This window comes from Chiloscyllium punctatum, chromosome 1, assembly GCF_047496795.1.
Source record: "Chiloscyllium punctatum isolate Juve2018m chromosome 1, sChiPun1.3, whole genome shotgun sequence".
In the NCBI taxonomy this organism is placed as follows: Eukaryota; Metazoa; Chordata; class Chondrichthyes; order Orectolobiformes; family Hemiscylliidae; genus Chiloscyllium; species Chiloscyllium punctatum.
Genome location: NC_092739.1, coordinates 69,606,111 through 69,618,396, shown reverse-complemented (window position 1 = coordinate 69,618,396; position 12,286 = coordinate 69,606,111). Strand labels below are relative to the sequence as shown.

The 12,286-nt window shown below is 38.0% G+C and overlaps 1 protein-coding gene across 1 annotated transcript in view; it reads right to left on the bottom strand.

Moving 5' to 3' along the window:
* Nucleotides 1–12,286, bottom strand: part of tmem33 (transmembrane protein 33) — a 46,153-nt gene that overhangs the window by 32,317 nt on the left and 1,550 nt on the right. Inside the window, exons 2-3 of the mRNA XM_072568198.1 lie at nucleotides 9,514–9,567; nucleotides 908–1,002 (exon numbers count right to left, since the gene is read on the bottom strand). Coding sequence (XP_072424299.1) covers nucleotides 908–1,002; nucleotides 9,514–9,555 — 137 coding nt within the window. The 5' untranslated portion in view covers nucleotides 9,556–9,567. The remainder of the gene's footprint in view (nucleotides 1–907; nucleotides 1,003–9,513; nucleotides 9,568–12,286) is intronic.

Genomic DNA, 12,286 nt, shown 5'->3' with positions numbered 1-12,286 from the left:
ACATGAGTGTTTCAAAAATTCAAGGTGCTGCTAAACTAGAAAACAAGTCAGAGTTTTGCTTGTGTTCAGGTTTATGTCTTAAAAGGTAGAACGCTGGCAGTTAGAGCACTGAAATGGTTGGTTCTGGAGACAACAGCCCAAATGAGGTTTTCAGAAGCAGAGGAACATTTTTATAAAGATGGAAATGGGCAATCTTGCTCATGGGCCAGATATGCAAGATCATTTTAAACTCAAGCTAGACTGTAGTCTGATCAAATCTCTATCAATTGCCAGGGAGGATGAAACTAGTGGTTAGGAAACAGTGGCGGCACAGAAAACAACAGTTTTGTTTTTCAACTATTTAATGCCGTGAAATTTCTCAATCTATCTTAAATGTCCTGGGCAATTTTATAGAGATGGACAGAGTATGGTCTTGGGAATTCAGTTCAGGGTCAAATAGACAAATAGGAGTCTAAAAAGATAAAAGTTCAAAAATATATGGATCAGATGCTGAATTATTCACAAAGAGCAGATAAGATGTTCTTGGATGATATCAGTAATTGTCAGTTGAATGATGAACTGAGATTCTTAGCTTTGAAAAGACCATCATGAGCAATGTTTCACCAGATATGAAATTTTTAAAATCTGACATAATCACTGTTTAAGTGCACAACTGGCAACAGTGAGAGATTTCTTTCAAGGCAATAGCATAACCAGAAGTTGAGATGAAATTCTGTGCTTAGGGGAGAAAGTTTGGCATAATTTAACAAAATCACCTCAATCCCAAAATGTACTCATGCTTAATAATAAATGCATTGAGAACATACAAATCTAGAGATGCATAACAGTGTTTTTAATTTTCTTTAGGGAAACCTTGTTTTTGCCTTCAGTGTTAATAGCAACTCAACATGTAATAAAACATACTTACCCCATGAAAGGAAATATAAAGAGGATGGAACAGTACACTGTGAAGAGTCGAGAAAGCCACATTGCAGCCTCTAATTTGTTAGCCATCATGAATTGCTGAAACACACAACACAGACTCATAAATGAATTATAGACCATCAACAGTATCTTCACAATGCCAAAATTTTGGTCATATTTATTTACTGAAATGAACAACAAAAACAAGATAGCATACAGGTGGTCAAGATTCATAAACCAATCGCTATCATCTGAAAACAGTTCTGAATTAGTATCTAAGCAGCTCAATGATGTCTACTCTCAGAATTAAGAAAATATCCACAGCTGTCAAAATCAAACTTCAACTTGTTTCAAGTACTGCCTACAAATTTGGATCAAATCATATTCCTACTCAGAACTGCAGAAAAAGTTGTAACTTCAGTTGAAACAGCTTCTACAGATGAGCAACATACACAAACCCTGGAGGGATTTAGCAGATTCAGCATGTGTGGAGAGACAAACAAACAGAGTTAATCTTTCAAGTTTTCTATGAGTCTTCTTTGCAGGTTCTGTGTTTGCTTAAGATTTCCAGCATCTGTAATATTTTGCCTAACCCTATAAATTAGCCATATTATTCATTAGAATATGAAGTGTTGCAAATCCCAAATAGTAAAAATAAGTAAAAAAGGTTCAATGTCACCTGTAAAGGCAACAAATGATTAATTTTTCAGGCTTATATTTAATCAGGACTGATCCATATAATAATCTCCTTATAAATAAAAAGATAGGTTAAGAATTACTCAGATACAAGCCTTTCATGCAAGGAACAACTTAAATTTACATAACAGCTTTAGTGAAATTACAAAAATCTAACATGTATCGCCTTGAATTCAGAAGCTGAAAGGCTGATTTGATCCAAGTTTTTAACATTTTATAGGCCACCATAGTCCAAACAGAGTGTAGGCTACTCTCTCTTTAGATCGAGACTGACTGGTGGTTGTTTAACATAAGGGACACCTGGGGTGAAGCAAGATCTTGAGAAGGAGAGTCTGTTATGGTAACCCATGCCAATGCACAAATCAAACAAGTGTTGTTGGCATCACTTTGCATTAAAAAAAAACCATCCAGTCAACTGAGCTAACTGGCCCCAATTATTTATCTTATCTATACCTCTGTAGAGACTTTTTTTTGTTCCTATTTTCCTAAGGCATTTTTATGAGCTTGTTGTTTCTTGTTTTAGAAATCAAACACGAACATGAATGGCATCTAGTTCTACTCCATCCTGACATAAGAAGTTATCTGAGTAACTCAATCAACAGCATGTATGAACAGTTACAAATCATACAAAAAAACACAGCTTTGAAAGCACACAACTATCCCTCAACAAATTAGTTCAGCCAAACAAACAGCTACATAAGACGACTTTCCCAAGATCGAATGGAAATTAAAACTTTCTACATTATTCAACTGAAACTAGTTTCAGGTTACAAATGCAATGCATCCATAAGCTACAATTTTTTTTTACCTTAAAAGTAAAATTCCATGACGGGGAGTGGAATTAACTGGACTGCTCTTCAGAAAACTGGCAATGGACTCAAAGAATCAAATGGCCACCTCCTATGCCATAATGACTCCAGTACTGGTTTGTCTAGTGCTATATTTTAGGATTGCCAACAGACTTTGACCATATTATTTTCAGTACAACTCTTTGACTGGAATTCTTGCTAAAATAGCACAATGTTAAAATCACACTCAAATAGCTAGAAAGGCAAATAGCAAAAATAGCCGACAGGCAGCAGATATATGGTAATACGACAATCTGCATGTGCCCTCCAAGCTACTCATCATCCTCAATTGGAAAGATATCACTGTTCATCAGGCAAAATCCAGGAATTCACTCCATGAAGACATTGGCGTTCAACCTTCAGCACAGAACTGCAGTGGTTCAAGGAGGCAGCTCATCATTACCTTCTCAAACCTAACTCCGTATGGACAATAAATGCTAGTCTGCCAGCGATGCCCACGTGCCACAAGTGAAATTTGAAAAACTGCTGTCCTTGTCCTTATAGATGACAGTGGTCATGGGTTCGGAGTGTGCTGTCTAAAGATCTTTGGTGAATTTCTGCAATGCACATTGTAGATAGTACACGCTGCTGCTATTGAATGTTGCTATGGAGGGAGCGAATGTTTGCTGATATAGTACCAATCAAGCCAGCTACTTCATCATGAATTATGTTGAATGTCAATGAATTTTATTGGAGCTGAATTCACTCAGACAAGTGAAGTCTCCATCATACTCCTGACTTGTGCATGTAGATGGTGGTAAAAACAATGACTGCAGATGCTGAAAACCAAATACTGGATTAGTGGTGCTGGAAGAGCACAGCAGTTCAGGCAGCATCCAACGAGCAGCGAAATCGACGTTTTGGGCAGCTTTTGCCCGAAACGTTGATTTCGCTGCTCGTTGGATGCTGCCTGAACTGCTGTGCTCTTCCAGCACCACTAATCCAGCATGTAGATGGTGGACAAACTTTGCAAAGTCAGGTGGTGAATTACTCACCACAATATTCCTAGCCTCTAATCTGCTCTTGTAGCTACTGTATTTAATGAGTTGCGTCAGTTCATTTTCTAGTCAACGATATGTGGAAAGTGGGGGATTCAGTGATGGCAACACCACTGACTATCAAAGAGCAGTGCTTAACATGTCTCTTATTGGAAATGGTCATTGCCTGGCATTTGTGTGTAATGTATGTTATTTGTGACTTGTCAGCCCAAGCCTGGCCAAGGTCTAGGTCTTGCTGCATTTGGACACTGACTACTTCAGCATGAGAGAGAAAGTCAGCTAGTTCCTAATGTAGGTAGGGAGCACAGAAATATTTTCACTTGTATGCCTGCTGAAATAATCATAATGTGGTGTTTCCCAAAGAACAGAAGGAATGCTGGTAACATTTTGAAAAGTTAAAAACTCACAATTAACCACAGTGAAGTTCAAAGCGAAAGGTCACATTCGTTCTGCATGTATGTTAAAATCTTCCTAAATTTCTTCTCTATGTTTACTACCTATCAATTTTGGTGTCATCTGTAAATTTTCAAACTTTGATTCTTATATCTAAATCTGCGAACGGTGAACAGTGATCCCAGTTCTGATGCTTCTGAAACACCATTCTCACACCAATCTGGACATGAATAGCAAACACATAACTAAAATATCTGCCTAATCAGAAAGGCAAAATATAATTATTTGAACCAAAGAAAAAATTCCCAAGGATAATTAGATTTGAATAATGTGCTTGTGAATTATCTTAATTTCAGAGTAGAAGACAATCCTGCAGAGAGAGTGCCTTTCAACACTGAAAAAAGCTTCTGCTTATTCTCAAACGAGCTGCATACTGAAACTAGACAATTGATCACGATCATAACCCAATTACCATATCCATCCTCAATGTGGACTTTAAGGATGCGAATATAAATATGTGGAAGTCAGAATGTAATTTGGATTCTCATTAGTTATATGATTCCTTCATTCAGCTCAATTTTATATACTTGCAAAGAATGTTTGGGATAGGTACTTGAACATGTGAGCAAAAATTCAAATTTAGATTACATGTGAAATGTTCATACTTGAGTTGGAGGATTTTCTAATGACAGGGATGTTCTGAAAAAAGTGTGATTGAAAAACTATTAAAGTAAATGCAGATCCAATCACAAGAATTGCAGATCCTACAGAGAGATTTTATACAATATGCAAAAACGATGCCTGCGGCATTGTGTACAGGTAGTTCAGACCAGTATTGGTTTAAATTGATTAAGCTGCACAAGGGTTAGAAATATGATGGGATTACTCACTCATTAGTCTTTTGGGTGAGGAATTAGATGTAATTAGTAACGAATTGATCAAATGAAGTGCCTGAATAAATTAATTAGTTAAATAATTGTTGACTTGCGGGAAAGTAATAAACTAAAAGAGAAGCAGAAATCAAATCTCCCAAAGGAATGAATTGCCAAAATTTTTTCTATCAATAAGTTTAAATATGGATTTAAAGTAATGGGAAGTAGAAAAGAAGGAAATCAAATGGGGAATTGAGTGAAATCAATTAACTAAAATTACTGCTTTCAGATGGGGTGAGGAATACACTGAACTTCTGTGAATTAACATTTTAGCTGGAGTGAGAATTTAAATGAAATAAAGCATTTATTAAATGAAATGACATTTGCTGCTTTGCCTGAGGTAAATTTTAACAGTAAAAAAGTTCAGGTTCGTGAATTGAAGTAAATCAAATAAATTGGAGCAATGAAGCAGGTTGGAAATAAAAGATCTCTCATAGAAGAGCAGAAACTTACGAACAAATTCAGAATTAAATAAAATCAGGAGCGGAGAAGAACAGTGAACTGAGTTAGAGGAGGAATGAGGGCTCGAGACACTTTGCTACCCACAACTTTCTTGTGGACAACCACAATGATGAACTGGTTCTAATGAAAATGTGGGTCAGAGGTGACAATGAAGCCTCTTCACCTTTTTTTAAAACCACTTGTCTCACCTGAACCAATGTCAAGGCAATATTATCCTCATCATCAAATCTATCAGATCTAACCCCCCCCCTTACCTTTTCACATCACTTCATTTTGTTACATTGTAATCCTCATACTTTCCCCCATCCCAAACTCAGAGCTAATGCTTTCTCATCCAATCTCTGTATTCATCAATGTCAAACCACAGTCTCAATTTACTTTGCTTTCTTGCAATTTTGTTGGCCCTCCTATTTCTTCCCTGATCCCCGGCACCCATATAAAACTCTCATTCATAACCACATGTCCAAATTTACAAGTTAATGTTAAATTTCTAATCCAATTATCTCAGTAGCATACATACTTATCTTCAACTATGTCCTTGCATCTTTCACTCAAAGCATCCTAATCCGTTTTCAACATCACTTCCTTTGTCAACTACATAAGATTCTGCAATGGTCATTTACAATGACATTTGCAAAAATCCAATTGCTTAGACTCTGGCATTCCACTTGTCACCCTGCTCACCTATTCCCTCACATTCAGTTTTGATGGTCTTGTTTTCAGTAAACTTTTGCCATCTTCTACCATAGTTTTTCTGCCATTGTTGGACACCAGCTCGGTTCAAGCCCAACAGACAGACCTGAACATTTGATATTGATGACTTGCCATTTTTCATCGGACTGACCAGATCAACTTGTGCAATACAAATGCTCCACTATGGATCTCGTGGTAAGACTCTCCTTCGCCCACCACTGCTTGAATGAAAGTCACCACTCTTCTGTGCTCTCTCACCTCCACCAATGCTCCCTCTTCAGGCCCGCCTCACCAATGCAGCCACTGCAGATGCCATTGGGTTCGTACTGGGCCAAACCTGCCTTCGCCTCCATGAAACTGCGCTGAATGCAAACGTTGCCAGAAACCCAAATTCACCTCTGCTGCAGCAGCACCGAGTCAGTACTAGAACCACGATGTCAATGCAGAAGCTGCCAGAACCCAATCTCACCTCTGACACTGCTGCCAGGAGTCCATGCTGGACTTGGTCTTTCAAGATGATGGTGGTGGAGCTGGGGAGTTGAGTCTCGGGCGAGAGTACTCCCATTGCCTCTCTTTTTCTTCTTTTCATTTTTGCTTTTTCTTTCCCCACTTTGTTTTCTTTAGAGAATGGAGAGTGATGGATGATGGAGGAGGCATCTGACGAAAGTGGCAGCAATGCCAGGACAAGCTGGACATGGCTCTACTGCATAGTAGGGTCTCCTGTCAAGCAAAGAGCAGGTTCTGGGCTAAAGCCCTGGCCTGGACCCGTAGGTTGGGCCACAACTAGGTCCGTAGCTAGGCCCAGATGTGTGAAGAAGCGGAAACGTGGACAAAAAGGGACTGACAGTGGATTGGTGACAGTGTCTAGAGGAGCATCAGGTGGGGAACAGAGGCTTCTCCTTGCCCAGCAATGAGTTGGCTTCCAGCAACCTGGCATGATGGTCTTCTTTGGCAGAGATTTCCAGTTGGGCATGGCATTCTCGCCCTGGAATAGCAGTCTTATCCTGCTGCGTCTAGGGGGATTCCGTTATTCCTTAATTGGCTTTCCCTAAGCTCAGGTGCCATTAACTGAAACTGATGAACATTGTCCTAATCTTACTTTTGTTTATTAAGAATGATTTCTGTTAGTAGTGTAGGCATCGTTGTATGATGAATAATAAAACTTTTCACTGTATTTTTCATGTGAAAGTGCACTTGTCAATAAATTTCTATTCTATTTGCTTGCTGCCACCAATACGGCAATAAGATCAGAAACAGGACCAATAAGAGCTTTAGATAAACTAGTAAACCGATTATTGGAATTGTATTGCTAGCTTGGCTTTTGCAGGTGAAGTACACAGTCAGCAGCAAGGCCAATGTTCGCTGGAAATGGTCGTATACATAACCAAACAATGATATGTGCAGACTGACAGCTTTGGGAGATGTATGCCTCTGCCTACAACTTCAAGCATTAATTTTACATGCAATGCAGAAATCAAGTCCACTTGTGCTGACGATAAACACAAAACTTCAGATCACATTTGCACCACTACTGAAATCTCTGAGGTGTGCCCTGTTAAAAAAAAAGTGGACCAAGAAGTGGGATAGTTACGAGAAATACAGGGAAAGTATTATATGAAAATGTATATCATTTTGAAAACCCTTACCGATCATTTATGAGGAATTGGTCAGAGTGTTCTCCATTAAGAAGAACAGGCATTTATGGTGCAGTTAATGGCCTAGCCATCAGTATTGTAAGTGATCAATTAAATTAACTAGTTTCTCAAGGTAAAGGTATGCTAGGTACAATGAATGAGAACACTATAGAACTTAAGGAATGCCAACATTATAAAAGTATTGTTTATTCCTATCCCATTTACACAACTGGACAAGCCACATGTAGTTTTGAGTCCAGAGAAAATGGAACAGTTAACTGTACTTTCAAAATTTCAAGTAGAGGAAAACTGTATCATAGTATCATCAAAAGAGTATCATTATCATAATTTGTCCCATCACTGATTCAACAGTTTGCGTTCACCCTCAAATGCCCATACACTTATGAACAATGGAATTGGAGAAATCTACGACCTTTGATGTGACCGATTCAGCTAGAGCAATGGTTATGTCTTAATGACAAAAACATGAGGGCCATATTGCCTAAAAAGGGAACATCTAGAAGAATTACTTCAGACTTTGAGAAAGGTGCACGGGTTACATTTTAAGGCTTGGCAGAATAGCCAGAGAATTAAGACAGATATTAAAAACATTCTTGGTGGATGACATTTGAAATTGGAACTAACGCACACACAGATGCATGGGTTCATATTATTTCATATCTTGTTGTAGCCTTGTCAAGGCATGATAATCTTAAAGTGGCAATGAGTGAAGCATAATGCATGCTCACTACTCCATTTGTTTTGGTCATGTTTATTTCTTTGTGCATGTTTAATATGCTTATGATTTATTTACTGATCATTATTCTGTACTTTATTGATTATTAGTTTGCACGTATCTGTACCGCATAATGAAATGGTACATTTAAAATTGGGCATGGTGCAATTCAACTTGGTTATGAACCGATGCGGTAGGAAATGGCCATTTAGTAATGTTTGTTCAGATTAAAAATAACAAACAAGGAGGAGGGGTTGTGATGTTATAGATTTCATAACTGTTCATGGACCGAAGGAATCAACAAAAGTTAAATTATTACACCCAGTAATAACTCTGCCTGGAATAAACCGTTAAGGAACAAAGACAAGCTGTTACACAGAGACTCAATCAATTTGTCATGTCTTGGCAAGATTACATAAACTGCTTTGACACGTGCTTGATAAACTGGATGCTTTATTGCCACAAGGACAACTGATTGCCCTGCAAAAGACTTTAAGGAGTTAACTACAGGAAAGCTGTGACTTGGAAGAGACTTTGAACAAATAAATTACTTTTGGTAAGGAAGATAGCTGCAGTCTTACAGTAACTCAGATGAAGGACTCTAAAGAAGTTATCAATATATCACCTCAGAGACAGAAGGACAAAAAATCTGTATAAGAATCCAACACCAGAACAATTCAACAGCAGAACTTCAAAGAACAACACATAGAAGGTCCTAACCCTGAAAAGTTTCAGAGACAGATCACTGTTGGTTGACGTCCTGGTCAGATTCCACCATTAATTCGGTAATAGATAAGTTGAATCACAAGTTTATACTTGTTTACTTGAGGGGTCTTTTTTTTTGCTACATGATTGTTTCAATGCTTGATTGTCTGGGAGATTTCTTAATAAGTAGCTGAATTAAAGGTAACTTGTTACAATTTACTTACATCGCCATAACTTACAGGAACATAACTGCAGTTTCTTTTTTAATATTCTGGTTGCAATGCAGAGTGAAAATCAAATGGCCTCCATTAATTAAAAAAAGGAAACTATTACTAGATATAGTTTAGATGCTTTAAGTAAGGGAAAATGAGAAGATAAAAACTTAGCAGATGGAAAGCATTTAGTTTGCTCAAACTACAGCACAGAAAAGGATTTATGAAAGATCAAACAATGTACTAAATTATGGCTGTAATAATAATCAGTCACCAACTGAGAGCATTTTGCTGTACTCACCAAGATACCACCCTGAGGGCCATTTCGAGTTGCATCAGCCATAGTTGAATAGTGCTGGAAGAAAAGTAAAATTTTCATTAGATGCAACATAAACTCTGAAATTAAAAATACTTTAAGAGGCCATTCATCTCATTGTCATGTGTAGGAAAACAGAAACGCAAAATGGTTATACCATTTTCCTACACAACTGCCAAAGCACTCCTATTTCAAGAAAAAGCTGTACATAATTATCTGATCTTCAGACATGGACTGTTTACTCTGATAGGTAAGCTTTTTGTAAGTAAGAACATTTAATTCAAATTACTGAATCATTGTAACTAACACAGTAAAATCTTAATTTGGCATTTAAAATTTGAAACAAGGATCTAAAGTTAGGCATGATACATTACACTGCTGTTGCAAAATTAATGCGGCTGAATAGTATAAGCAGATATTTCTGTTACTTGATTTCACCTTGCTGTTTAGGGGAGGAGTTGAAGGAGTACTCATCATTTCACAACTTTGTTTGAAATTCAAAATAATTTGTTCCCTAGGGAAATGAAGCTACAGTGTTTACAGTTCAAAATGAAAGCTGCTTTTTGTTTTATTCCTTAGTGATTGACAAGCAAGTTACAATGTGCCAACTAAATATTCCTAAAGGAATTCCCCTGGTCATGTACTATTCATAGCATACAGTTTAATGGAACAAAATAGATTTTACAGTTTAACCACTGAAAGGGAAAATTGCGTCAGAGCATCAGGGTAATGACTTTACAATTTTTTTTCAAAGGTGTTTAGCTATATCTTAAGCGAAGTTTAGTCAATCATGCTTCACAAAATCCATGTCACTTGCTCCTGCCAAATCTCTTTTACATATGATGCACTGGAAATTCTGTAAACATAACTTAACCCACATTATTGACTGTTTCTCCAGAAATTTCAAAATAAGATTGGAATTATTTGATTTTGTATTGTGGAGATAGCATTATATTTGTTTATCCGTAGGCACCAGTCTTTCTTTTTAAAAAAATTCAACACACTGTCACTAAAGTAAGGTCCAGTTTGATCTGTTTTCCTTTCATTGTGAAATGAATATTGCAGGGTGCACTGTGAAAGTATGCTTTTAAAAAAAAACTTTAAAACACTACACTTTCATGTAAGTAGTATGTACACTCCCGAACGTAATCAATGTCTACAGGAGAATAACATACTCCACTGATAAAAGTGACAAACAGCATCACGCATGGCAATAATTATACTGGGCATTAATTTCAAAAAACAACTTTTGATAAGCAAACTTCTGAGCATTTCATCATCCCTCAATCGTGTCTCATTTCTCAATGCCGTCTTCCACTCGAGCTGAAAAGAAACAGGTGCAGCATTGAGGATGTACAACATAGTTCAAACCTATAAAGTTTCCATTCTAGACCTCCCTCTCACCCAGCTTCCACCTCTTACTCTAATATCAAGGAAATACCAAATAAAATTATTTAAAGAAGAGAATACAAAAGTAAGGAAGTGCTGTTGCAACTATATAAGGTATGAGTGAAACCGCATCTGGAGTACGCTCTCCCTGCGCCTGTGTGGGTTTCCTCTGGCGGTCCGGTTTCGTCCCACAGTCCAAATGCAGGTTAGGTGCATTGGCCATGCTAAATTGCCCCATAGTGTCCAGAATGTGTAAGCTAGGTTAATGCATTAACCATGGTTAATACAGGGATTAGGAGATAGGGTGGGACAGTGGGTTTGGGTCTGTGCAGACTTGATGGGCCAAATGCCTCTATCTGCACTGTAGGGGTTCTATGATTCTACACTGCTATAATTTTGGTCCTATTATTTGAAGAGGGATTTGGTTGTACTGAAGGCAATTCAAATAGGGTTCACAAGATTGTTTCAAAAGATGAAGGGTCTGCCTTATGAAGAGAGATTAAGCAATTTTGAGATACACCCTGTGGAATTGAGAAGAGTAAGACATCTATTTCAGGTATACAATATGCTAAAGGGGATTGACAAAGTTGTTGCAGAAAGGCTGCCTCCCCTTATGTAGCAATCTAGAATGAGAGGTCATAGTTTTAGATTAGATTCCCTACAGTATGGAAACAGGCCCTTCGGCCCAACTGACCCTTCAAACAGCAACCCACCCGGTGCATTTAACACTATGGGCAATTTAGCACGGCCAATTCACCTGACCAGCACATCTTTGTATTGTGGGAGGAAACTGGAGCACCTGGAGGGGACATGGGGAGAATGTGCAAATTCCACACAGACAGTCGCCCGAGGCGGGAATCTAACCCGGGTCCCTGGCACTGTGAGGCACTGTGCCGCCCAGTGGTTAGGTTAAAATCTTCCAAATTTAAAAGTGAGAGGAGAAATTGCTTATCACTAAGGGTCGTGAATCTGTGGAATTCATTATCCCCAAATGCAGTGGATTGCCAGGACATTGTGTAAATTTAAGGAAGAGATCAACAAATGTTTAATTAGTAATGGGTAAATTGTTATGGAGAACAAGCAGGAAAGTGGAATTGAGGTCAAGGTGAATCAGCCATGATTTATCAAATGGCAGAGCAGTTTCAAGGGGCAAAATTGCCTAATTCTGCTCCTATTTTTTATGTTCCAAGTCAGATACAAAATTCAGCAGGGTACAGCTCAGCACAGAGTCCCAAATTAGCATTTTTCTTGCTTCTTTTGATATTTATTCTTATTACCTCATATTACTCAGTACAAACTAAGTGTCACGTTAAGCTATAGAATAGTTCGGTTATGTCGAGTCTTGGGTCGATTATTATCGTGTTGAGGT